Source organism: Daldinia vernicosa (genome assembly GCF_022497035.1).
Source record: "Daldinia vernicosa strain CBS 139.73 unplaced genomic scaffold F5Y00scaffold_4, whole genome shotgun sequence".
In the NCBI taxonomy this organism is placed as follows: Eukaryota; Fungi; Ascomycota; class Sordariomycetes; order Xylariales; family Hypoxylaceae; genus Daldinia; species Daldinia vernicosa.
The window spans coordinates 689534-715639 of record NW_025953920.1 but is presented as its reverse complement, the minus strand read 5'-3'; the positions used below and the strand labels follow the sequence as shown (position 1 = coordinate 715639).

General features: G+C 49.9%; 9 protein-coding genes across 9 annotated transcripts; 4 read left to right on the top strand and 5 right to left on the bottom strand.

Moving 5' to 3' along the window:
* Nucleotides 1–3613: 3613 nt before the first annotated feature.
* Nucleotides 3614–5628, top strand: F5Y00DRAFT_225781 (uncharacterized protein). Its single transcript, XM_048006214.1, has 2 exons — nt 3614–4364; nt 4428–5628. Exons 1-2 carry the CDS (start codon nt 3737–3739, stop codon nt 5360–5362), a joined length of 1563 nt encoding a protein of 520 aa, XP_047869150.1. The 5' UTR covers nt 3614–3736; the 3' UTR covers nt 5363–5628.
* On the bottom strand, nt 5629–8831 carry F5Y00DRAFT_225778 (pre-mRNA splicing factor). The gene is made up of 2 exons (XM_048006213.1): nt 8270–8831; nt 5629–8167 (listed from the first exon to the last, which is right to left on the bottom strand). The coding sequence occupies exons 1-2, from the start codon at nt 8617–8619 to the stop codon at nt 5731–5733; spliced, it is 2787 nt and encodes a 928-aa protein (XP_047869149.1). The 5' UTR covers nt 8620–8831; the 3' UTR covers nt 5629–5730.
* A 129-nt stretch (nt 8832–8960) lies between these two features.
* F5Y00DRAFT_135006 (rRNA adenine dimethylase) lies at nt 8961–10382 on the top strand. The gene is made up of 3 exons (XM_048004270.1): nt 8961–9298; nt 9375–9678; nt 9733–10382. Exons 1-3 carry the CDS (start codon nt 9047–9049, stop codon nt 10332–10334), a joined length of 1158 nt encoding a protein of 385 aa, XP_047869148.1. The 5' UTR covers nt 8961–9046; the 3' UTR covers nt 10335–10382.
* Nucleotides 10383–10491: 109 nt separating this feature from the next.
* Nucleotides 10492–11618, bottom strand: F5Y00DRAFT_135010 (uncharacterized protein). Its single transcript, XM_048004271.1, has 3 exons — nt 11104–11618; nt 10886–11001; nt 10492–10822 (listed from the first exon to the last, which is right to left on the bottom strand). The coding sequence occupies exons 1-3, from the start codon at nt 11216–11218 to the stop codon at nt 10649–10651; spliced, it is 405 nt and encodes a 134-aa protein (XP_047869147.1). The 5' UTR covers nt 11219–11618; the 3' UTR covers nt 10492–10648.
* A 1246-nt stretch (nt 11619–12864) lies between these two features.
* On the top strand, nt 12865–14996 carry F5Y00DRAFT_225774 (uncharacterized protein). Its single transcript, XM_048006212.1, has one exon. The coding sequence runs from the start codon at nt 13339–13341 to the stop codon at nt 14746–14748; it is 1410 nt and encodes a 469-aa protein (XP_047869146.1). The 5' UTR covers nt 12865–13338; the 3' UTR covers nt 14749–14996.
* Nucleotides 14997–15444: 448 nt separating this feature from the next.
* On the top strand, nt 15445–17035 carry F5Y00DRAFT_134984 (uncharacterized protein). Its single transcript, XM_048004269.1, has 2 exons — nt 15445–15748; nt 15876–17035. Exons 1-2 carry the CDS (start codon nt 15563–15565, stop codon nt 16854–16856), a joined length of 1167 nt encoding a protein of 388 aa, XP_047869145.1. The 5' UTR covers nt 15445–15562; the 3' UTR covers nt 16857–17035.
* A 30-nt stretch (nt 17036–17065) lies between these two features.
* Nucleotides 17066–19205, bottom strand: F5Y00DRAFT_225772 (cytosolic non-specific dipeptidase). The gene is made up of 2 exons (XM_048006211.1): nt 17603–19205; nt 17066–17485 (listed from the first exon to the last, which is right to left on the bottom strand). The coding sequence occupies exons 1-2, from the start codon at nt 19033–19035 to the stop codon at nt 17305–17307; spliced, it is 1614 nt and encodes a 537-aa protein (XP_047869144.1). The 5' UTR covers nt 19036–19205; the 3' UTR covers nt 17066–17304.
* Nucleotides 19206–19400: 195 nt separating this feature from the next.
* On the bottom strand, nt 19401–21993 carry F5Y00DRAFT_225771 (uncharacterized protein). The gene has a single exon (XM_048006210.1). The coding sequence runs from the start codon at nt 21890–21892 to the stop codon at nt 19649–19651; it is 2244 nt and encodes a 747-aa protein (XP_047869143.1). The 5' UTR covers nt 21893–21993; the 3' UTR covers nt 19401–19648.
* Nucleotides 21994–22276: 283 nt separating this feature from the next.
* On the bottom strand, nt 22277–25046 carry F5Y00DRAFT_225770 (PP2C-domain-containing protein). Its single transcript, XM_048006209.1, has 7 exons — nt 24669–25046; nt 24124–24436; nt 23994–24067; nt 23854–23938; nt 23580–23786; nt 23262–23522; nt 22277–23201 (listed from the first exon to the last, which is right to left on the bottom strand). The coding sequence occupies exons 1-7, from the start codon at nt 24702–24704 to the stop codon at nt 22768–22770; spliced, it is 1410 nt and encodes a 469-aa protein (XP_047869142.1). The 5' UTR covers nt 24705–25046; the 3' UTR covers nt 22277–22767.
* Nucleotides 25047–26106: the final 1060 nt, after the last annotated feature.

Here is a 26106-nt window from a genome sequence, read left to right as displayed (position 1 = left end):
ACGTGGAATCCGCTTCGCAGTCTACCTCCGACAACGAGGCGGAAGAGTTGCAACTATCGCCTGGTATGAGGACCCCAGTTCGTGGAGCGAGTAACGGATCGTCTACCTTGGAGACGGTCCAGGAGGTCAGCCAACCCAATACCCCGCGACCAGGACTAGATGCTGCCAACGAGAAGCTTGCCGAGACAGCTGCTGCGCAGTCACCGGCGCACTCTAAAAGTTCCAGGAGCACCATCAAGAAGACAGTTTCTAGTCCGAACGTGACGAATAGCGAGAGTGGCAGCGATGGCGGGAATGGTAAGAGTTCGAGAAGGACAAGTCCCGCTGGTCCCGCTGGTCCTGCGCAGAGCGCGCCCTCACTCCACAGCAGACAGTCGAGCACGGCCCTCAAGTATGGCGCCAAAGGACCAGCCTCTGGCGAGAGCTCGTCGAGAAATATGACGGTCGAGACGGAACAAATCAACAACCTTCCCGGGCTTTCAATAGCCACGAACACGAGAAACCAGGGAGCAAACGGAAGTCTGAGAACGAAACTCAGTTCGGAAACTATAAAACCGAAGAAGGAAAAGAAGAAGCACACAAGAAAGCCCGCATCTGTTGCTTCTGGCAATGGTGAGCCGCCCACCGCTCCAACACTTAAGCTTCGGCATAGTTGCTCGATACAGTCCATCTCTTCATCGCATCATTCAACCATATACGGTCAAGGATCGTATGGAGATGAATCCATCATAACACAGATTTCGGTCAACAGTTCAAGTTTTACCTCACAAGTGACCAATTTGCTAACCAGAGGACACCGTCCAGCATCCTCAAAAGCAGATATTTTCGAGGCTAAAGTTGCCAGTGCGGTGGAGGAAGCTAATTCTTCAGACTCGGACGAAACTTTCGTATACGATTCGAACCCGCCGGATGTAGGCGAGCGCCCTCGCCGTTACCACTCACGTACACCCAGTGCAACCTCCATTGCTAGCCAAGTCAATCGAAACGGGTCACGCTCAATAACGGGCATGACAGAGACCGGCGCACCTACTATGCCGGTCAAAAAGAATATGAAGTTTGTTAATACTTACACAAGCAGCGGAACCGACGGTCCTCTCGGAGACGACGATGGTCGTGGCTCGAACCGGAGTAACATTGGCTCCGCGCGAGGAACAGGCCGCCATCATCACCATCCTAATCGTTGGGGTCGGAATAACAGCAGTCACCTTTCGTTATTCGATAATGAATCTCCCTTTCCTAACGCAGCCAAGTCGAAGTTCGGCGGGAACAATTCTAGACAGGGTTCGAATCCCCCGAGCCCTAGATTCGGTACGGGTCGAGGCTGGGCAGCTACTAGTAAACGACAATTGGCGCTCACAGGTGGCTACGATATCGACGACACAACCACCGGTGCCGATGATGAAAGGACTCCCCTTCTCCCAAGTGGCACGGCCAGATCAATCAGATCTAATCGAAGTCGGCGCAACCCACACTGGAGAAATATCGAAGCACAAACATACCAGCGCAACCCTTCATTTATTAACCGTTTTGCGAGTTGTCTCGTCCTTACCATAATGCTATTGGTCGTTCTCTCCGGGGCGCTAGGATTCATGTTTGCGACATCTCAGCCGCTCACCGACATCGCACTTGTCAAGATTGGGAACGTCTTGGCTAGCGAACAAGAGCTGATGATGGACATTACCGTTGGAGCACACAACCCGAACGTCGTCGTTGTAATGATCGATACGTCTGACCTTGAAATATTCGCAAAGTCTCCGCATGCTGGTACCGACTCGGAATGGTGGCGCCATCCTGGCCGAGACGAGCTTGGTGCTCTAGACGACCCTAAGGATGACCCGCCAATCATCAGATTACCTTTACCTGATGATGACGACGGCGATGACGACGAGGACGAGGAACCGCCTTCTGAAGATACTTCACCAAACATGCGTCTCGGGAACATCGTTGTGTTCGACAGTCCGTTAACTTACGAAGGGTCATTTTTCCAATCTGGCATTTCTACTTCTACGGGCTCCTTACGCCTCAGTCGACCTGGTAACGGTACTGCTAGTGGCTCTGAGCGATGGGAGCGTATTATTGCAGACGAGTTCACTCTAATTGTCAAAGGAGTTCTGAAGTACACGTTGCCTCTTAGTCAGAGAACTAGAAATGTGGCGATCTCCGGCAAGACAGTCGTCAAACCGAATTCGGCGAATGACCCGTCTCTACGACCCAATGAGACTGTGGTTGCAATACAATAATACTCGACGACATGGGCCTCTCCAGCCCACGAACACTTTTATTTGTGACTTCTAATGATTGATTCTGTATACCGAGCGGGTATGGCATAAGCATTACCGGAGCTCCAGGCGTTGGATCTTTTCTTCGTACGGTGACATGCGGGAGGGGGAAAGAGTTCAGGTCGTGGATCTCACGATCTTGTTCATTTGTTCCCCCTGGTATAACCCAGCACATTTGTTTTCTACAGTTCAGAAAGAACGGTTCTCGTTTCAACACAGAAGGGCATTGCGGTAACCATGGGGCCGGTTACAAAATACACTTTGCATAGGATGGACATACAAAAGCATACCCCCCAAACGGGACCTCCGGTCTAGAGGCTCCTTCATCGCTCCTTTCTTTTATATGAAGAGAGGACCGTATGAGAGCCCTATATTTTTATTTATTTTCACTTTCATCAAAACGAGTATGGGAATTAGACGGAGGGCGGCAACTACTTAGTTTACTCTTACTACTATCCATACCAGATACCCAGACAGAAGGGGTCCGCATCTGTACTTGTAATGGCTTATGAAGATACTTGAGAAGACAATAACTACTTAATTTGATGAAACAAACGGGTCCTTATTATTTAGGTAGATAAGGTTACATCAGACTCAAGTAACTTAAGGAGCTCTATACGTAATATGATGTATGTTCTTCCTTCTATTTACTATGAGCGGTGCTTGTCTAGGGCTTCAAGCTAGGCCACCGATTCTAGTTGTCAATCATGAGGCCTACTATACTAAAATCGGTCATATATCAAGAGTAGGTGGTATAACAACAGTAGAGGTCCACGTAGCTTTCGATGAGCCCTATAAGCGGATCATCCCCTCTTTGGATGCTACCATTCCGCTTTCGTAAAGGCTATTACCCCCTGTTCCCTAACTCTCCTGAATCGCTGCATGTTTCGCGACATACGACGATTACACCCTATTCTTTTCAACACACACTATAGCATTACCAATCTCTCCGAACAATTCCTCCTAAGTCCGGACGAAAGGCTAGGTGGGTTAGTATCTAACCTAGAAGAGGGCCCTGCCCGTAAGCGCGCTCGCTCGTGGTTGGCCTGGGCTAGATCGCATAGCCGCGAATAGTCACACCGTGCGTCTCTATGTATGGTAGCTGACGAGCTGAAAAGCATAGCATACCTCAGAGGGTATAGGCTGGAAGAACCATGTCTAATAGCACGACCCTCTCTATACTCAAGGTCCCGATAGGACTTGTACGGCGTATATTGGAGCAGTTGAGATTGGTCAGTCCACTTTATACAATTTTTTGGTTATATCTATGTAGTCATCTCTCTCTCTACCTATCTTTTCGTTCATCTAGTCTACCTACCTGTCATGCGACGACTTGTTTTACTATAGTCAATAGTTAGACAGACAGACAAACATATAAATACGGCAGTTAAATACACACACACACACACACACACACGCAACTAACACCACCTCGCCAGTCCTTCTTCCCAAAAAACATGGACACGGCCAACCTCGCCGCAGCATGGCTCTCGTTCGCCGTAACGACAGTCGGGCTCGGCGGGCTCATCTCCCAAGCCAGCGCCATCAACGACCAGCTGGACCCGTTCCACGCGAACCGCACCGCCGAGTACCTGGGGATATGGTTCCAGCGGCAGCAGCGGTTCCCGTGGTGGCGCATCACCAAGCCGCCGCCCCTCGGCCCCGCCATCGCCGCCCGCATGTCCGACGGCTTCTGCGGCGTCAACGTCTTGTACGTCACGCGCATTCCTGTCGCGCCGCCCGGCAGGGCCGGCTGGTCGACTATCTTGGCTATGTTTAACCACGACGCGCCGTCGCTGTATTATGAGGATGTGGGCGCGGTTGAGAAGGGGGGTGCGGTGGAGCAGCGTGTGTCGTTGGAGAGTGGTGTTGGGAGAAGAGAGGTGACTTGTGCGTCGGTGCGTAGTGCTAGTTGGTCGAATGTTGCGCGGAAGTCTCTCAAGAGGCACCAGTCGCATGCTTGCATCGTCATATCGCGAACTACGCTTATTACCATGCTCGTGGTGACCAACGGCCGTCCCGTGTTCCAGTACAGCGACGCTTCTGGGTTTCGGGCTGGTTATGCTTCGTACTGCGGGCAATGGTGTAAGTCCCCTTCCCCTTGAATTTCAAATCCTTCTTCTGCAACTACCTACTAAACTCCTCTAGACATAACCTGGCCCATCGGCCAAGAAGCCATCGTCAAATTCGCCGCACACGATTCCATCGGCGCGACAGAGGTTCTCCCCCGGAGCTTTACGCTGCGGGTCGACCGCTGCGGACAGATGGTATCCGGCGTCGTATCGTCGCCGACGTCAGACTTCGCCGTCGGTTTCAGCGGCCGAAAGCCCAGCGGCACCTACCGGCTCGAATACGCGCCCAGGGGGTTCCAAGGCGCCCACTCCGGCCGCCACTTGTACAACATGCTCGGCGGCCGCGCCTTCGACGTCGACTTCCTCTACGCGCGACCCACCACCACAACGCACACGGCAGCAGACGGCGAGATCAAGCTAGACCTCCCGAGCAAAGACACCGGCGACCGCACCGTCGCCATGATCATCCCCCCCGCCGAACAAGACGTTCTACGACGAGCTCTCGACAGCCTGCCCTGGACGCATCTATCCTGGAGCATGCACCGCGGGCTGCGGGACATGCTCCTCGCCTACGGCAAACCGACCATGGACCGCCACCGCACGACCCTCGCCTCGCTCCTGCGGGAGACGGTAGCGCAACGGCCCGAGGAATTCCGCTCTCGGGGGTGGGATCGGGAGTTCGTGCGCAGCAGCATGGGGCCGATGGCGGCGGCGGCGGTGCTCTCGGGGGGCGGCAACTCGGGGGACTCGGTGCGGGTGGTGACGGACGCGGCGGCCGTGTACGCGGGCTCGGGCTGGGGTCTGGAGAGGCTGGACGAGGTGAGCTTCTGGCGGCTAAGGGAACGGGAACGGTCGGCGGGGTTTCCCGAGACCCTAGAGGTAGAAGAAGTAGAAGTAGAACTGGACGCCGAAGCTGTTGTGGCGCTTACCAAGTTCTTTGTGCTGGAGTGGAGCCAGGAGTTCGATTACCAGCTGTACCATCACCTTCCGATATCTCTATACTTCGGGTAAGCGTCTGCGGGATAATAGATGGAATGGAATGGAATGGATGGGTGGGTTAGGCGTTGATGGGCTGACTGGCTGGTTGGTCATGTTCTTCTGGGAACCCTTGATGAAGCTGTGAAGATGTATAATGACGGATATGATTGAATGTTTTATACGAGTTGAACATGCTATGTGGTAAGTACTTGGATACCAATCAAGTTCAAAATTTCACTATTTACCTGGACGCTTTTATGGTAGAAATGGGAAGACAGAAGATGAAATCGCGGTTCACGAAGTTTACTTAAAGCTGGCCAAGCCACTTACTTCATTAACAATAAATTAACTTATTTAATACATATACTACCCAGATACCCAACCCAGGGAATCGCACACCTCTAGTGCAACTCAGCAGCAACAAGTTTCAAAACTTCCTCGACGCCCTTGCGCGCATTTTTTGGGTTCTTCGCTATCGCCTGCCAGACCTCGCCGTGCCGGGGCTCGACGCTAATACACTTGCTGACGACCTCTTCGCGCTTCTCCTGCGTCCCGTGCTCGAGCAGGAACTTGTAGTACCACGCCCAGCTATCGCCCAAGTCCGAGTCCCTCACAAGCGCTTTCTCGAACCAGTTCTGAGCCTTCTCGAGTCGTCGCTCGCCCCAGAAGATGCGCGCTACGGCCACCAGCAGCGCCGGGTCGTTATCCACCTCCTTGATGGCCTCGAGAGCGCGGGGTTTCCGCTGCGGCCGCGTTGTTAGATGCCATATCTTCTCGCTCCATAAGATACCTTGGTCCGCTTTGGGTACATCGCGGAGCGCTCGCTCCATCAGCGACTCGGCCTGTTTTGTGTTTTGCGCCCGCCTCTCCACACGCACCGACTCGCACCATAGCTCCGCGGATTTGGGCACGGCGAGGCGCGCGCGATCGAGAACCGAACGGGCCTTGGGTAGCTGACCGAGCTTCTCTTCTAGGCGGGAGTAGAGTAGCCACAGAGGGACCGATTTAGGTACTGCCTTTACCCCCGTGCTGTAGGCTTCGCGCGCTTGTAGTGGTTTGCCCAAGTCTTCGTAAATTTGACCCTTCATCATCCAGAGCTTGGCAGAGGCGGGGAAGAGATTGAGCGCTTGTTGGACGAGATCTAGTGCTGCATCAAGGTCGTCCAGTTGCCGTTCAAAGACGGCGCTCTTCATCCAGACACGATCGGTCGGAGCCTCTTGCCGGGCTGTCTTTAGCAAGCCTCGTGCTTGGTCGATCTGGCCGTTCTCAGCCTCGAGTTTAACCGCTGCTAACCAAATATCTTCATTGTTTGGATTCTGCTGGAACGCTCTCGCCAAAACGCGACGTGCATTATCGATCTCTCCCGCTTGCCATTTCTCCTTTGCAAGCATCATCCACAGCACTTCGCTCCGAGGCACGGCATTGACAGCCTTCTCGAGAACCTGCCACAGGTCTTCTTTCGAGCCGTGGTTCCTTTCGAGATCTGCGGCTGCTAACCAAATTGTTTTGCTCGTGGGAAATACTCGAAGCGCGTATGCAAATATAGCTCGAGCCGTTTCATACATGCCCCGATTGATACTCCCACGTGCATCATCGAGCCAAGTATCTTTGCGGTCATCATCTTCGTCGAGACCATAACCGAGGGTTTCCCGAATGATTGCGCCGCATGTGATTATCGCACCCTCCTGTTCGCACTTTTCTGCTTCTGCTATCCATTCCTCCCGCTTTGGCATCGCGGACTCCTTGACGAGGACTTGTGCAGCACGCTTCATGACGTTGACCTTTTCTCCTTGTCCTAGCTGCTCTTGCAATCTCGCAGCAGCTATCCAAATCTCGTGGGACGTCGGACAATGCTTACGAGCTTTGTTCAGTACTTTCTGTGCGTTCTCGGGACTCTCAAGCCTAGCTAATGCTAGCCACAGGTCCACGGACAGCGGGATAAGCTCTGTAGCTTTCGCTAAAAGCAATCTAGCATCGTCTGGGTCTTCCTCCAGGTTGACAGCCTCTTTCCACAAGGCTTCCGATTCGGGAATATGGTCTAAAGCGTGTCGTATAACTCGTTTCTTCGACCTAGTGTCATCTTCTAATTTCATCGCTTCGACCCATAACCGCACCGATCGATTATTCTTATGAATTGCTTGTGCCGCAATAACTTTGGCGTTGCGTCCTTCGTTAAGTCGGATGCTTTCGAGCCAGACATCCTCATTCTTAGGGCAGTGTTCGCAACCTCGCGCGATAACGTTCCGCGCTGCTACAATCTTACCAGCCAGTTCCTCAAGACGAGCGGCAGCGATCCAACCGGGGCCATTGTTCGGGTTAGTCTTGATAACGGACTCGAGTAGTTCCCTGACCCTGTTGATATCGCCCACCTGAGCCGCGCTTTCTGGTAGTTGGGTTTTTGCTAAACTCGTTAGGTAACCCTTAGGATCGACGCTCGTGGCGCTTCCCGATGTGGTAGTTCCGCTCTGGGAGGCTTGGTCAAGCCTGACCTGAAGGACTTTGTCTCTGGCCTGTCCGATCTTGGCAAAATTTGTCATTGTCCCATCCTGATTGCTTGAGCCACCGGCCGTCGACGCTGCACCGTCTTCAACTATGGTGCTCCCAAGCTCGCCGGAACTGCCCGCGGCGGCCAATACGCTATCCGGAACGGCGTAGAAGCGCTGCTGTCTCGCTTGTTTGCTCCGCCTATTCTTTCCGGTAAGGTCTCCAACTTCGGGTAGCGCCGCCCATTCTTCTTCAGTAACGCTTTCCAACCCTCTCTTCAGGTCGGCGAACTGTTGTTGGATCTTGGGGTTCTTGAGCTCGTACTCTTCTTGTTCTGCCTTTTCGCGGGCTTCCCTATTCGCGTAAAACAATCGTCGGTAATCTGCTCAAGCTAAGTTCGGGATGAATTGTGAACTAGCTGGGGATAAATTGGGAACTTGAATGGGAAGAACTAACCTTCTTGCCCTCCGGCGCTTGTCCATCTTTTCATCTATCTCTCGGTATATCCTGTCTGCTTCGTCGTCATCTTTGTCGTAAACCCCGCCGGCGAAGAGGCCGACCTCGTTGTCAGGATCTTGATATCGGTCGTCGTTGTCATCTTCCTCGTCTTTTTTGCCTGCGGCCTCGCCACCAAATCCTAGCTGCGCTGCACGTTTCGCAAGAGCTTCCTTGATTTGATCTTCAGAAGGCCCTTCTCTCGCTGGACCCAAATCCGAACGTGTGGTAAAACCTGTAGCACCACGTCCTAAACCTGCGACATAGTTCTCCGGCGCCGGCTGGCTTAGGAAATCGCGTCGCCCCGTCATATCGGCTGGTCTTAAGTAGTGTCAGACTGATGGGAATACCGTTCTCGTTAAAACAAGTTAAGTATCAATACGAAGGATGATATGCGGCCAAGTGTGCCGACACTTGCAGTAGAAGAGATGTCGTTTCCAAGTTGTTGGTTGTTATTCGATTTGTATACAGATTTGTATATAGTTGAAAGAAAGATTTACAATAAGAATCAATAAGAAAGTACAATCTAAGAACCAAAGCAACGGACCCGGCATAGCGCTAACAGGGGTGAGTCTTGGTTACTGGGATTTAGATAAGGATAAGAAATTCGATAACGATAACAAGCCACTCCTAGCCACGCAACACCAAAAATCTACAAAAAAAAAGTAACGAAAGTTCGCGGATCACACTGCCCCTCTGCCCCTCTACCCTTAATCGACACTCGGCGCATTCACGAAAATGGGCAAGGCAAAGACATCCAAACGCGGAGGCGCAAACTCGACTCCGTACGAGCGACCGGCCAAGAGCGCAGCGGCGAACAATGTCTTCAAATTCAGCAAGGACTTTGGTCAACACATTCTAAAGAATCCGGGTATCGCAGAGAGCATAGTTGCAAAGGCATATCTCAAACCCACAGACACTGTTCTTGAAGTTGGTCCTGGTACGGGAAATTTAACAGTCAAGATCCTCGAGCAGGCCAAGAAAGTCATTGTAGGTTCACATAGTGATAGTTCATTGGTTATCACTTGCGTAGGGAGATGATTGAACTAATCGCAATCGCGAATAGGCGGTAGAAATGGACCCCCGAATGGCTGCCGAAACAACAAAGCGTGTACAAGGAAAGCCGGAGCAGAAACGACTAGAAGTTCTCTTAGGAGATGTGATCAAGACTACACTTCCCCCTTTCGACGTGTGCATCTCGAATACCCCCTACCAGATCTCGTCGCCTTTAGTATTCAAGCTTCTTTCTCTTCCGAACCCACCAAGGACATGTGTTCTCATGTTCCAACGCGAATTCGCACTACGCCTTACAGCCCGACCAGGCGATCCCCTCTACTGTCGCCTATCGGTCAATGCGCAATTCTGGGCGCGTAAGTTATCTCTAGTCTACGTTTAGGAAGCAATATTGACTCTAGCTATCACAGGTATAACACACATTTTGAAAGTCGGAAGGAATAACTTCCGGCCTCCTCCCCAAGTCGATTCTAGCGTCGTCCGAATCGAGCCTAAACTCGGCTCGGAACGTCCGAATATTAGCTTCGAGGAGTGGGACGGTATGTTGCGAGTGTGTTTCAACCGAAGAAATAAGACCTTAAGAGCTTCGTGGCTCGGAAACAAGGAAGTTCTCTCCATGTTAGAGCGAAATTATCGGCTCTGGTGCGCCACAAATGATATCCCTGTGGATGATACCGTTGCGGACGAGGAAGAGGACGACAATGAGGAAATGGAGGTCGACGAGAACGTGCCGCCAAGCGCTGGCGACGAAGAGGAGTGGGGTGGTATCATGGATGTTGACGGAGTAGATGACGACACGCCGTCGTTCTTTAAGGAGGCTATGAAGACCGAGGTACCGAAGACAAAAAGTAAGCGGAAGAAGACGAGAGTAGCCTTATTGGTTAGGGAAAAAGTTCGAAAGGTCCTAGAAGACGTGACCGAGCTTGCTGACAAGAGAAGTGGGAAGTGCGACGAAAATGATTTCTTGCGCCTCCTAGCGGCTTTTAACGCAGAAGGAATCCATTTCTCTTGATCCGTTAGGTTACGCGGCAAAGCACATACCGCATATGATTTACGATAGTTGGGCGTTTTAGGGGATCACGGCTCATACGCATAGGGCATTAGGAGTTACGGCTTTGTAGGGGGACTTGAACGGCAAGCGAAAGTTTGGTACTTGATATGCTGCCCACTAGAGGGCCGGCAATGAGGATATTTATTATGATGCGTATAAACGTCAATCGTACAGAACAATCCGTTTGGCCATTTTGGATGATCCTTCGTCGTCAAACCTGACCTTAATCCCATGTCATCTAACCCAGAACAACGAGCCGCCACCGACCTGTTTGTTTATTTTCCGCTTCCGCCAAACCAGCTAGAGATACCGCTCTTGGCCTTGGACGCTTCGGTTTCGACCTTTTTGTCGAACTCGTCCACCTTCTTTAGAGCAGCGGCCTTGGCTTCCTTTGCGTAGGCCTCGGCTTCAGCAGCAGCCTTTCGCAGTTCAGCTTCTGTCTTGTGGATCTGTTTATCAAAGAATGATTAGAAACCGCCGAAACAACGTTGCGAGGTACAACTTGTGCTTACAGTATTGTCGACCTTTGCACCCGCTTCGGCACCGTACTTCTCGGCGTCTTTCTTAGCCTGTTCTCCTCGACCGGGTAGGTCTGATTTGAATTGGGCAGAAACTTTGTGAGCGTCGGCTGTATATATGTGTTAGTTGACATATGTATGGTATCGAGATATTGCGGGAATTATCGTAATCCATGACGATATATAGATAGGAGCTCTTGAGTGCGCCATACCTTGAGCGTTCTTCTGAGCGACATTCGTGTTACCGCCGGCGCTGTATAGGTAGTAACCAATACCACCTGCAGCCGTCAGGCCAAGGACGAGGGGTAGTCTGGATTTCGACGACATTATAGGTTTCTTGGTGTGCAGGTAGGTAAGTTCAACTATATTAATCGATAATCGATGAGTCGGATATCAAGAAATATCCAGATGTCGGGATCTTATAAGTTTTGTAAGGGGTATAGGAGTTGGTGATAAAAGTTGAAGTTATTGGAAGTTATTGGACTGAAACGGTTTAAGGAGGGACGAGAATCAATTTATTACGACAATACGACGAATCACTACTTTGGTGCAATATATACAACATACAACATACGACTTAGGCTCTAAGTGCTTCCCAACCATCTACCTACCTCATGGCGATTCGTTCAGAGGGTTGCTGTTAGGTACTCTACTGCTATAATTGCTAGGCTATTGCTAGGTAGTTACTCCATTGTCACAAGATACCTTAGCGGGAATTATAGGGAACTTATAAGCCTTGCGCATGCCTTGTACAGGCCTAACTACAGTGACAAGCCTTGTGCAAGGGTTAGCAATCCTGCAAGGGTTAGTTTTCCTGCAAGGCTTATAAGTGGGTGTATATTCCCATACAAATTTAGTAGAGGGATACATCCGACTGGAATACAGGGCATTCCAGCATTATTTTCCCCTGTAACCACTGTTATTTCATTACAGCAGGTTTTAGTGATATTAATGCCTGAGGCCACTACAACCACCTAAGGCCACCACCCGAGGCCACCAAAGCCACCTAAAATCGCTATATCACCACACTCACTGGCGAACAACGCCTGTAATCCCCTGACTCCCCTGAAGCCATACAATTCAATTGAATGCCCCGTATGGCAAGAACGAGATATATTTACCACAATAGCAAGCACACAATCTATCGCGTAATACGTAAGCCCGTAGACTTGTAATCAATTGCCCTCGTAGTCAAGTGGTATAGTACCCACGTAATAGTAGTAATCTCACATTCAATCCAGTAAACTGACATGTCTTTCGTAATAAGTAGATACCTGTAAACGCCTGGGAATAGCCTCAAATACAAGCAATTGCAAGGTATCAGCGTAATAGCTGGTCCTGTATTTTTTATCTTTTCGCGACTGTACGTATTGTTGCGACTACTCGCATGCGTGCAGCCGCAATTGAATTACAGGCTATACAGGCGGTTCAGGCATCTATTTCCAGTTGATCTAGTGGATTATTTACAGTGGCTTTAGGGGATAATTTACAGGGCACTTATAGTGGACTGCTTACAAGGCTTATTTGATCTGCAAGGCTTAGATGCCTCGCACCAGGCTTATAGCCTATCACAGGGTTTTAAACCCAGCAGGGGTTGCCTGAAATATAAGGCCTGCGCAAGCCTTATAAGGTCCCTATAATTCCCGCTAAGGTACATGACGTAGCTCATCTCGAATGCGGGTGGAGAGGAAGGTGTACCTAACAATGATGAGAGACTTGGGAGAAACTTAGTATAAGCTTTGAATATAGCGGTACAGACAAGTTCTCTTCAAGTTTCTCTGCCCAGCCTAGTTTTGTTATGTACCTACTAAGGTAACTGTGTAGTTCAACACCTACCCCACATTCGAAGCGCGACAGTGCTCCAGTGATGACCTTGCTTCGAATTCTCTGCATGGCTGCATGGGTACGGTTTTTAGTGTAGGTATTATGGATTAGTTATTCTCCAATTACATCATCAACTACATTCCTAGTATCGTGAAATCCCATTTTGGATGTCTGCGCTACTTGGAAGCTTAGTATTGTACATACATAGCTTATTCAAGCAAAAGCCAAGGATTCGCGTAATCTGTATACCTGTATGCTTGAGGCTCAGCGAGCTTAGAGCTGCATGAAGCTACCTATAACTTGCTATCCGTTATAGCTCCACCAATACCAATTTCCATCCAACTTGCAGCTTGTTTTTAACCTCCTTCGTCATCGATGCTATGTAGCTACCCTCCGCAGACATTTTATTTTAGCTTCTTAGCCTACCTAACCTTGGTTTACTTCCCCTCTCACCACCAATAATTGTCATCTTCTATCTCACAGGTACGCTCTGGTAAGACGCACATCGGTTGTGCTTCTTAGTCAGGACCCCATACAAATGGTGATTTCCTATCCACTCCGCTCTTATGCCATTGTCAATTAGACGACAGCTTCCATTATGCTGGATTCGTCCGTATTGAACAATGCCCAAAACCAACGCGCATCTGCGCAGCTCTCGCCGCGCTCCTCCGTTGAAAGATAGCGAGATTGATCATGAAATTAGTTTGGTTGACCACTCGCCGCCAATCGAGGAGCCTCGGTCTCCTACCTCCGAAACAGGCGATAATATCGACTCACCTATCTCAAGCCAACCCCTAATTCCATCCGATAGTAGAGCTGAGCCGTCTACCCAGCCTCCCGAATCCGGAGATGTCCAACCGAAAAAGAGGGACCCCGACGAGGCGGGTCCTTCGGGCAGAGGTGATACATCTCAAGCTTTTGCGCAAGATGCCGACGGCTCGGTGACCGGGAATGGGCCTATCTCGAAAAAGAATGGCCTTAAGAAGACTCCTAGCCAAAACAAAAACAAGCCCCGTCCGCGTCCGCGTCCGTTTAAAAAGGTTGAAACAGCAATAGACATACTGTGGGAGAACCAGCGCGGGGCGTTCTTTTGTGGCATCCCTCGATTTTCTTCCGCGGCGTTGGGCAACTTAGACCCCCCACCTTGGACCAACCGTTTCCACAAGCCGAGCATGACAGACATACATACAGCCCAAGTGCCGGACCCGAGCTGGGAATGGGCTTGGCCCGAGTGGCGCATAAACCGGGATGAGACTATACCGACCGACAGTGACGGCTGGGAATACTCTTTTATGTTTTCTAACAAGTTTTCATGGCATGGCCCTAAGTGGTACAATTCATTCGTACGGAGGAGAGCGTGGATTAGAAGGCGAATAAAAAAGCGCCACGAATATCATATGAACGACCCGCATATGAGCAGCTATGAATATTTCACAATAAACCCCGCGAGGATGGAGCCAGGAGGAACGATCATCAATCAAATAGCAGCTCGAATTTCCCAAGAAACGTTCCGGAAATTGAGAGATATTTTGCGGGATGAGGATGGCGCAATGGCTATGGTGGACATAACGACAACCGATGAGCTGATTTTTATTTTGAGGAAGTGCCGCATTGACCGAGAGAAGCTCGAGGCCATAGAAAATTACATCAAGCATTGCACAGACGATTTGCAGGAGTTACAATACCACATGCACAAGATTATGTCTTTGTTTGTGTTCCAAACAACCCGGAAGCTTCTCTTAGCACGGCTCATACAACTGCACAACGACCAAGTGGATAAAGGACAGAAAGGACAGAAAGGACAGAAAGGGACGTCTCTGGCTACGCAACAAAAGGCCGAAAATCTGGCCGCAGCTATTAGGCACGCCGACGAGGAAGTCCGAAGATTGGAATATTGGAGCGATATCAAAGGGATGGCTAAAAGTGGTGAGTCCAGAGGTGCTGTGGACTGCGGGAAAGGATGGGATGGTGACTGGACAGGTCTCGACAATAGTGGTCCAAGGGGCGTTAGAGAGGACGACGAGCTTCCATAATAGGCTCCATCTGCTTTATCATAAACATACCACAGCGTTATGCATGAGGTTCGGGAGCAAACGGTTTTTTTCTATCTTTCTATCTAGGATGTTATTCGTAAGGTGTTATCGGTTGGGCAGGAGATAAATACGTCGCACTACATAATATATCGAAATCAGCCCCGACGAACTATCGTCTACTATTTGAAGTTTTTGGCGGCTTATTAATTCAAAGGCTAGCTGCTTGCCTTTCGGGGGGGAAGAGGGGGGGCGCATGGGGGGTTGGCTTACATACTTCGAGAAGAAGCGCCAATGCGGTGCTATCCCCGAACTACGAGTCAGCAAAATAATATAAATAATAAATAAGGAGGCGAATTATAAATACATAAATACCGGGTACCCTAGACACAACAACGTCATATATCAAATTGTGTGGCTGCAGTGATTTTCAATAATGGGACGTAGGGAATTTCAGATGGCGTTCGAGACCGTCGTATTTCGGGCTGGGCTGACATCGCCTCGTAGCTGATACGACCGAAGCTTGCGGGAATATTGTGTGCTTTGTGTTGCGATCTAGATTCCTTTGCGGAGATAAGCATCCTATATTAGGTAGAGAGAGGAGGATTGAGGGAAGGGGTTGGTTCGTTCATACCTACATACCTACATAAGACGACCTGTCTATATGACAGATTATATATCCCTTTCTGTTCGTGGTGAACTGTTTGAGGCTGGTATTATTCTAAATAAGCTATTACTTCTGCTGCTACTGCTACTATTACTATTACTACTATTACTACTACTGAAGACTTATCTTAATAACACATTAATATAATACATGATGACCCTCTCTCAAACAATAACAATGGGCACCCATCCCCTAGGAACCGGGCGTCCTTCTCCTGCTAGGATTACGTCGACACTCGATTCCCGGCTTCTAGCGGGCAAGGGCAAGATAGCGGCTAGCAAACAATGGGCAGACGAGCCATGGCCACTTATCGAGCCGCCGTCTCGGACTCGACGTGTATGTTTTGCTCCTTTCCTCTATATACCTATCTACCTCCCTATCTACTCTATTATATATACGCCCATACCCATCCAAGCCAACATATATATATATATACATACTAACAACACATATTTTCACCCAGACCGGACACCCAGCGCAACACATCGCAAACGAGGTAGCGCACACGCACAACGCGATGCTGCGCGGCCTCAACGCGCTATATCTGCAAGCTCCGTATATACGGAGCCCCGCGGACGTGGCTGATTTCTGCTTTCTGGCACACGTGTGGGCTGCTTGGGTCAGGGACTACCATAGCCACAAGGAGGGCGTTATGATACCCAAGTTTGAGGACGCGTTGGGGTTGGAGAGGGGGGGTCTGAGGAGGCCGGCTTTGGCTTGTACTGCTGAGGGTGAGGGTGAGGGGGGATGGATGGGGGATGGGAATGGGAATGGAGATGGGAAGGGAAAGGAGAAGGTGGGAGAGGGAGAGGGAAATATACCGGCGCTCTTGCAGAGCATACTAGACCATACCGCCGCAACGCACGCCGACCCATCCTCCTACTCCCCCTCAACACTACAATCCCTCCTATCCACTCTCGCCAGCACCCTCGTCCCTCACCTCCACAACCAAATCCCACTCCTCCAACAAATGCAAAACCTCTGCCTAACCCTCGACTCCCTCCCCCCATCCCCATCCCCATCTCCCTCCCCTTCCCCTTCCCCCTCCTCATCAGCAACCACAACCCAACCCCCATCCCGCCGCTCAACCCCCGCCTCATCCCTCTCCTCCCGGCCGCAGACCCTCTCCCCCCCCAAACCCCCCACCAGCCCCGCGATATCCACCCTCCTGACCAAAACCCACCTCACAGCGACCACGACCTTCAGCGCCTCCTTGGACCCTTTTACCTCGCTGCCCATGATCGTCCGCCTGCGCGATATCACCTACGACGGCCGCACCCACGACGGCGGCGTCTGGCCGCGCCTCTCGGTCCCCGCGCTCCACGCCGTCGCCGACCGCCTGTCCCCGAAGCACGCCGGATCCTGGCGTTTCCTGCCGTGCGATGTGTGGGGGCGGCCGCGGGAGTCGGAGTTTATCGGCGAGGGGGAGGGTCGTAGTGAGTGAGTGAGTGAGCGAGCGAGTGAAGCCTGAATGCTGGATGGTGTGGGAGAAGGAGGGGGTTAGGGGATGGGAATATAATAAGGGGATGATGGGTGTGTGGATATACTGGGTAGTAGCCATGTGAATAGATATATAGATTTATCATATACGGATACGTCGGACATAGACATGTATATTCAGGACTATAACCATCATCATTGTATAGTGAGATATTGAGTTTTACATCATTTTATTACTTACTTATATATAGGTAATCTAGGGGAAGGATACTCACCCACATGTAGAATCACGATTCATTCAACACTCTGCCCCCTATTTCACTTCACTTTAATTGTTCCCGTCTCGTATTTCTTCATCATGGTATCATCTCTTATTCATCGCGTCTTATTACGCGTCACGTCGTAGCTACTACTCTACACTTAGGAACCTTACCTGGTCCAAAACTCGATACTTACTGCTGAGGCTCCTCCGCAACGTAGTGCAGGTACGCACCTAGCAGCTTGATGCCCTCGATGTAGTTCTTCTTGTCCAGCTTCTCGTTAATCGAGTGCGCGCCATCCGTGGAGCTGCCCATAGGTAGTAGCAGCACGTTCTTGCCCGTGGATTGCTCAAATGTTAGGGTAATAGGGATACTATGTTGACACGTTAGCTCTAAATTTGGGCTTGGAAGAGTGTACTTATTCCTCTGCTCATATGATGTCGACGAAAGGCAAAGGATATAAGAGCAAAAAAGGGGCTTGACGGCTTACCTGCCACCCTCGCGCGTGAAATCCGGTTGCACACCCCACACTCTTTCGACGGCCTTGCTAGCGGCGCGGAAGTTCCAGTGGTTGGGGCTGGCCGCCCACCAGTTACCCGTGTGGATGGGGTACACCTTGAGGCTGTTCTTGCTGCCGAGCTTTGCGAATGTATCCTTGACGTGCTTGTCTACTAACTCGTTCACCTTCTCGATCTCCATGTTGGGCACGATACGGATGGAGAACTTGCCGATAACCTTGGCGGGGATCACCGTCTTGGCTCCCGGAGCCGAGAATGCGCCCTCAACGCCGTGAATCGAAAGCGATGGGTATCGCCACCGCGCCATCAGGGTCGACTTGGTGTCCTCGAAGATAGTCGTCTTGGAACCTAGAGACTCTTGTAACGTTTCCATCGTGAACGAGATACCATCGTACAGCGTTTCCTCTTCCTTCGTGACGGGAGCTACCTGGTCCATAATACCCGGGATCAGGATCTTGCCGTGCGTGTCCACTAGGCTAGCCAGTACGCGCACCAGGTCTGTCATAGGCTCTTGTGCAGTGCCGCCGAACACTCCGCTGTGTAGGTCCGCACCGGGACCCGAGATCTCTATGCCGTAGTAGTTGCAACCCCGTAGACCGTACGTTAAGCACGGCTTCTCGGTACCCAGCCAGTAGTTATCGCTGATGCAGACAGCGTCGGCATCGGCGAAGTAGCCCTTGCCCTCCTTCTGGATAAGCTCCTCTAGACCCTCAGATCCGTACTCCTCCATGCCCTCGAAGCACATAAGTAGGTTAACGGGGAAATCTACGCCGGCCTTCTGGTGTGCTTCGATGGCGTTCAGCCAGCCCAGGACCGGGCCCTTGTCGTCCGTGCTACCACGTCCGAACATGCGGCCGTCCTCGCCGACGCTAAGAGTGAAGGGCTCGGTGGCCCAACCGTCACTCTTCTCAGCTGGCTGCACATCGTAATGTCCATAGACGAGGATAGTGCGCTTGTTCTTATCGCTCCCGTACCGAGCGAGGATTACGGGGGGAAGGTCGAGCGCCGGGTTGTCGGGCTGCTTTCCGAGGGGCCGGAGTTCGACACTGGCACCTAGCGTCTTGAGCTCGTCGGCTAGGAAGTGTGCCATGCGGACGACATCAGGCCGGCGGGCAGCCTCCGAGGAGACAGAAGGGATAGCGACGGCTTTGCTGAGACGCTCGATGAAGTGGGACGACAGGGAGTCGACCTGAGAAAAGAAGCCGTCGATTTGGGGCGCCATCTTGCGGGATTGGTGAGCTCGAAGGGCGGAGGTCAGGTATGTTCTTGTTACAGGATAGTTGAAAGTAAGCGAGGAGGGAACAGCCGGTCTTATATGTCTTATTTGTCTTATATATGAAGACGATGCCAAGGTTCTCAGATGCGTCAGTGGACTTGATAGTCGCGTGAGAAGAGTGCGGGGCATTTGAATATTGGAGGGGCGAATGGAAGACGGGATATTGCGAATTTGCAGCTGGGTATAAGTGGTATATGTACATTGACAGCTTAGGTAAATATTTCAATGAGAGGTACCTATTTCCAATGAGAAGCTTGGAGCTAAGAGCTAAAATAATTTGGCTGTACTAGAAGTAGAAGGTACTTACCATAATACGTAAAAAAAAGAAAGAGAACGGTTATCGATGGCTTTGATATCGCTGCTAATACCCTACAGGCGCTACAGGTGCCCACTTATACCCTCCCTGTTTATCTATCTAGTTTCACTAAAAGTGAGTATACGAGTCCAAGTCTATATCTTTGAGTTGATTCTTCCTTATAGGCAAACTTAGCCTATAACAGGTATCGTATATACATACATACATATAGATCGTCATCGTTAGTACACACAACCCCTATCTATCTATCTATCTATCTATCCAGTCCTTTTTTCCCCTAGTCCCCTTTTTGTAATGTTACAGTATCAGGTATAGACATCAAATCAACACCCAGTAGCCACCACGTGTAGATCTTGAATATTCCCCCGGTCTACAACATGTCGAGACTTCCTAGCAATATTCTCGTAACCATTAGGCTCGTAACCCCTATTCTTGTGCCGCGCGAATCATTCCCCGCGAAGAACTATGGACATTACTTCGAGAGTCTGAAAGCCCGGTTCGAACTTCCTGCTTCGACAATGGTAATGGGACTGAGAGTGACTCTCTCACCGATGCCGACGGGGTTGTGAGTAACCCATTCTTTCGAAATTGATGAATCATCATATCCATCTCAAGCGCTTTCTCGAGATTATCTAAAAATGAAGCCTCTAATTCCATGCCCTGTGTCTGCTCGACATATTTATGTATCATGTGCTCCACCTTGAGGTCATCCGAATGAATCGCCCGCATCTCCGCCAATTCTGCCTGCCCGAAGATTACGTCTTCCCAAGTCTTCAAGAAAGCCCACCGGGTGCTCGAATGGTGCCTTTGGGTAAGAAGTTTCGTCAGGGTGTACCGCAATTTAGGTGTTGTGCGACGAGCAAGAGCCGCAGATCTTAATATCACTCGAAGCATGTTAGGGTACCGTCTCTTCCAAGCTGCACTAAATAGCAGATTATAAGTATCTGCGTGCGGCGCTAGCCTTGGCCAGCGCGTTAATATCGACTTGAAGATGGCTATTTGCTGTGCGAAACTCTTCGTATGGGTCAACATTGTGTTTAGTGTGATGGCGTTGGGTGATGTGATGCCCGTGGTATAGATGAGATCCAACAAGGCATTGCAAGCATCTAAATTCTTATGCGCTCCGAGCACGTCTATGATCCTATTGACGGTAATGGTGTCCAGCCATCTGGAACCGTATCGTTTATCTTGTTCGCGGACGAACGTCCGCACATCAAATTCCGTCGAAATATGACGTTCAAGATCGATGATTGCCATCTGTCTACCTATTGCGCGAAGTATCGACGGGTTGCGGTTAAGCCCTTTTGTCTTCAGCCTCCCAACAATATAACGTTTGAGAGTCGGACTTTGTATCATCTCCATGAAGGCGACCCAAGAACGGCCCTGTGGGGCGTAACCTTTCCGGACCATTGCCCTTAGTATGCTATTAAAACCATCAAGATCGCCGGCCTTTGACGCGCTAATGAGGAATATATTGAATATCTCAGCATCCATGGAGAAGCTGAGCATTTCCGCCTGGTTGAAGATAGTCCGGGATGCTTGACGAAAACCGCCGCCTCTCGATTCGATGAAATTGATAGCCATTTTCAAAGCAGACAACGAGGCGGCTGATCTAGTATGTTCCGAGGTGAACAGCTCGGTCAGTAGAGAAACAACAGTTTGCTGATGGTCGGGAAATTCTGGGTATAATGACCGAGCCAGATGCGGTGGAATCTGCCCATGGACTAAAGCAGCAACGTATTTCTCAAAGGAATCCTGGGTCCATTCCGTAGGACGGTTGATTTCGTCAGCCCGCCTAGTCAGGCGGTAACTCTTATACTTGCCAAAATTCGAGAAGGAGGTTTGCACAGTCAATGTCCTGTCGTCGACCGCAACCTCTCCACCCCCCAAGAGTCGAATTTCCGGTCGCTTTCCTGTTGTACCCTTCCATACATCTAACAGCAGGGATTCTAGGGCTGGATCAGACATCCTAACAGCGGTGATCTTGCCTACTACCCCTATAATATCCAGAAGTGACTTTCGGACCGAGTCTTCGGAGCCGGACAGACTAAGAACAAGTTCGCCATTTTCGGGACTTATTTCTTCGATTCGGACGAGGCTTTCATTCCTACGGCAGATCTGGGAAATATGTGTATCTGGTTCCGAGAGTAATGCACGAGCTTCGGCTGCTATACCCTTCCCAATGATAAGTTGAAAATATAATATTTCTCTGATGTCGATTGTGTGCCGTAACATGAAATCGAAAGTCGAATGCCAACTGCTCAAAGGTTTCGAGGAGATTTCACGCGCACTGTCGTATAGATGTTGTCTCGCAGCGCTGTCTCGATGCTTGCGCAAGCTGCGGAGCGATTCTTCCTTGGTGGGATATCGAATTGGTCTCTTCACAAGTTCGGGTGCCTTCGGTTGGGAGTTGGACCTCTTCTTTATGTCCCGTCTGCGCAACGCTCTAATAAAGAACGATTGCGATTTTCCCTTTAAAAGTTCATTCAAAATATCCTTGCTTGTGAGCTCCGTTTTCGTATCCCTATGTGTAGTCGTAGTCGAGATCCATCGAAGTAGATTTGATTCCTGGTGGAATGGATTGCGCTGCTCCCTGGGAATCAGGGAGAGCCCACTGACACGAGTTGTGTAACTTCGAGCTCTCCATAGTGATTTGATCCCCAGGGACATGAGCTATAAATATAGCATGCTCTGCTATGTTGGGCCTGGTCCCTTTGTAGGAGGGTTATTGTAGATGCAATGACATGCGGCGCGCAACAAATTTTATTAGAGCTTATCTTCAAGTGGGCACCTTGATTTCCCGCGAGGTGGAACCCGGCCGGCTGTTCGGCTCTTCTTAATCCGCCTTCATGCTTAAAAGAAGGTTCCAATTACCTATGTACTACCTGTTACACAATACGGAACGTACCTAGCCTCATATATCATATCTCATATTTACATCGCCCGGGTGCGGCTACGCTAAGGAAAAGTAGTTACATCAAGGAAAAATAAAAACACAAAAAAAAAAGAGGAGAATTTTACATTCGTAATAACACTACAACACGGGCAATTCAGTTTCTGGATGGCATTAATGCATTTTTATGAACGTGCTAATTCCGCACTCCTAAGAAAACATATAGAATTCGATGATGCATATGAGTGTTCTCGCGGTTATTATAGCATACGGAGCACACCTCAGCTGTCAAGAGGTTTCTGAATAGCCGCCAATGCAGTTCGTCAAGAAAACTCCCAAGCCTTAATCGTGCTTGAAGTTGGCAAGACGTGGTGGCCCCCAGTGGTCATATCGCGTGTCGTGTCTCTGGCCATGTTAATCCCCCTTTTAAGGGAGAATATCCGCCCTAGCACTCATCCTCCCCCCCTTTCCTTCTGGTAATCCATCATGTGCCAAGTAAACAAAACTCTTCATTCAGGTGCTCTGTCGTAACCATCCCTAATAATTCATGGGTGTGTGTGTGGGGTAAATCCCAATAATTAGCAGGCCGGCGGGATGAAAGGCCCAAGGGCGCAATTCTAACACTATCCTGCCTGACAAACTTATACCTTAATCAATCTTTAGATGCGGCGGCGGTGGCGGCTTCAAGTTTCGCCTCTTTGGGCTCCTCCTTCACGGCTTCTGCGAATTTCTTAGTTGCAGTCGAGGTATTGTTTAGGGTTGGGTCGCTGGGCTTTGCCTGAGGGTTGTCCTCTTGCTTCTTCGGCGTACGCGGGGGAGGCGAGGGCGCTCTGGGCGGTAGTCGACTTTCTACCTCGCCGGACGAGCTCTTAGACACTTGACTTGCCAGGTCCTTATCTTCTTCCGAGTTGTCAAACATCTCGGTGTCGTCCGAGTCGGTGAGAACTTCAGTACCATCGCCAAGAAAAATGATGCGGCCCTTGTACCCACCGATCCCAAATGTTTTGGATTTGTTTTCCATGTCAACATCATAACCACTGTCACTATCGTCGAAATTGTGATGCACACCAGGTCCCCGGAATTCAGCTGAGTCTCAATGTCAGTTCTATGAATTATGTCGAGACCCCGGGCTCTAAGAAGGCATACCGTATTCGGGAGGGGCACAAGGTCCGTCGCCTTTGGCCACACGGCTGGCAACCTCTTCGTACCATTCCTCCTTACTTCTGCCTCTTAAGAAGCCCACAATGATCATTGTCATGTTGTCACACCCAACCCCGCCAGTCTCCGAATTAGATGCCAGACAGTTGTCCATCATGTTCTCGCAAATCTTATCCAACTCCTGCTTCGCGGCGATGCCCCTTCGAACAAACTCAACGACCGCTTGTGAAGACTGGCAATCCCAGATACCTAATTTGCTAGTTAGCCATATCTGTTCAGACGTCCTAGGCGGGATTAAAAACGTACCGTCACATGCAAGGACCAAAAACTCATCATCGTCACTAATTTCGTGCGCAACTACGTCTGGGAACGCTGTCACTATCTGCTGCTCAGGTGCAAGTTCGGCGCTCTTCTTGAACTCAAAATCTCCGATTGCTCGAGATAGGGCAAGATTGCCGTTGACACGACCAAAGTCGACAAAGCCACCCGCGGCAGTAATTCGCGCCTTCTCGCCTATGAAACCAGGGCGCATTAGCGAATTTGTATAAGATGACAATGCTAGACAATTTTTTTTACTAACCTTCGTTCTGTGGCTTGTGATCGAAGGATAGCGGCTTAGCTCTTCCCTTAACACCCAAGACACTTCTCGAATCACCAGCGTTTGCCTAGTAGCACAAGTTAGCTATGAGCACCAACCAATAAGGGTATCGTAATACGAACAATATATATCTTCTCAGCAGTAATCAAGCTACAGCACGCGGTACAACCAGATACCTCCTCCTCATATTGAGGGTCTAAGCATGCGTTAGACTTTAGACATTTCATAATCGTTGATAGGTAGAATCCATACCGCTCAGTATCGCTCGGTCAGTCGCAAGGAATGTATCCTTCAAAGCCTGCTCGTAATGTCCAGCCTTAAATGTGTCTTGCTTTTTAAGGATATCATATATGTTCTTGCCTGCGAATTGAGCAACCTTGTCTCCGCCGTGTCCGTCGAAGACGCCGAAGAAAGATAATCGCGAAGGGTGAACCTTCTTTTCCTCGTCGGATTTGGGTGTCAAGAGGTCAAGGACGGAGCAGTGAGCATCCTCCATGCTAATACGCCATCCCTGCATAGCAGATACGCCATACAGCAGTCGGTCATCTTCTCCTTTGTCAGAAGCCTATTAAGAATTCCCCAAGTTAGTATAGGTTTACTCAAGTATTAGGCGCTGAATAACTCTCTGTGTGTGAGCATCGAGGCCGGATCGTTACGATATTGCTTGATAAGGCCGGGGAGGCGCGGAGTCACGGAGGGGTGGGCCTGGTCGTGGGGGAGGGACAAAAAGTGCAAGACGGCGCAATTGAAGACCCCAAGCAGCAAGCAGGAAAATATCATCATCATCATCATCATACCTTGTCGACGACAGGCTCGGAAAGGGTTTGACCCATGGCGAAAAGAATTTATTATACCGCAGCGCGTAGGATTAGTATGGTCGGATGGTCATATACTGAAGGAGGGGCAATATCGTAGGTTGCTTTGTTGATCGTTCAAAATTTTCAATCGCCTCGAAACAGAAAATGGGTATGTAGACGAATACGGTAGGGGCCGAGGGTAGTGTCTTGGAGGGATGGTGTAAGTAGTGCAGTGTGGGAAAAAAAAATGGCACAAAGGCGTCGCGCGAAAGAATTGTGATCAGATGGTGCCGAAGAGTAGAGTCAGTTACGGTAGGCAGGATTAGGTAGGTTAAGTTAGGTAGAGAAAGGGTAGGCGAGGCCAAGGCGGGGTTTTGCGTTTCCCGCAGAAAAAAATCCGACTCTGGACTGCGAGCAGCTGGCAACTTGATGACTTAATCAAAAGCCCTCTTTACTACATACCTAATTTTAGGTAGTCCTATTAAGAATATAGGTACTGAGAAAGGTTAGGTACCTAAAGTATAGATACATAACCTCTTAATCTACACCTGTCGCCCAAACTACCAGGTTTGTACCTGTGCACTACGGATCCGTATAAAAGATTAGAAAGCCACTATGATGTCGTAAGAATACAACATGCGTCACGACATCATTGTCGGCGTTAGTATAAGCTATCAAAGAAGATCTCATTTACGAATCGGGATAAGAACAATTTTCAAGAAACCTGAGGATCTTGAGAGAACAGACTATAACGCCCAATTCCCTCTATCTGCCCAACATAAATCCCTAGGTATGCACATGCAGACATATGTTGTATGTACTTAAGGTACCTATGTAGGCATCCAGATTCCAGGTTATTTACAACCCGTCTCGGGTATTTGTCGGATGTTTAAACCCAGCCCCGTTGGAACTCTCCTTAAGGCGACCAAGTTAATGACGCAGCAGAGTTACCTACATACCAACAAAAACGATAGAAACGATAGGGTTCTTTAGGTATTACAAACCGAGTTAGGTATATGTAGGTGTCGCGTGTGCTCTCACAAGATATAAAACTAAAACAATTGGTCGGTGTTTCACTGCAGGCTGGAGGGACTGGAGGGAAAGTGCAATAGCTTTAGTTACCGCGCAAAATATGGGGCAACAGCACGGCAAGCAATTAGAAACGTAAAGTACAGGTATAAAGTACAGGTACGAACCAGATCTGCCCCGGAGTACCTAAAGCCCAGGCCTAAAGCCGTAAGAGGTTTGCATCTTTTACACTACCTACACACTGCATGTATCAAACCCGCTTTACTCAAACCATCATCACAATCTTCTTAAGTTCAATCCGAATATCAATATTAGGTAGGTAGGCATCCACTCCACAAAGAGTTAAAGCTACCCAAGCCATGCAGGGGATATTGCTACTACCTCGCTCTCGAGACATGAACAACGGAGC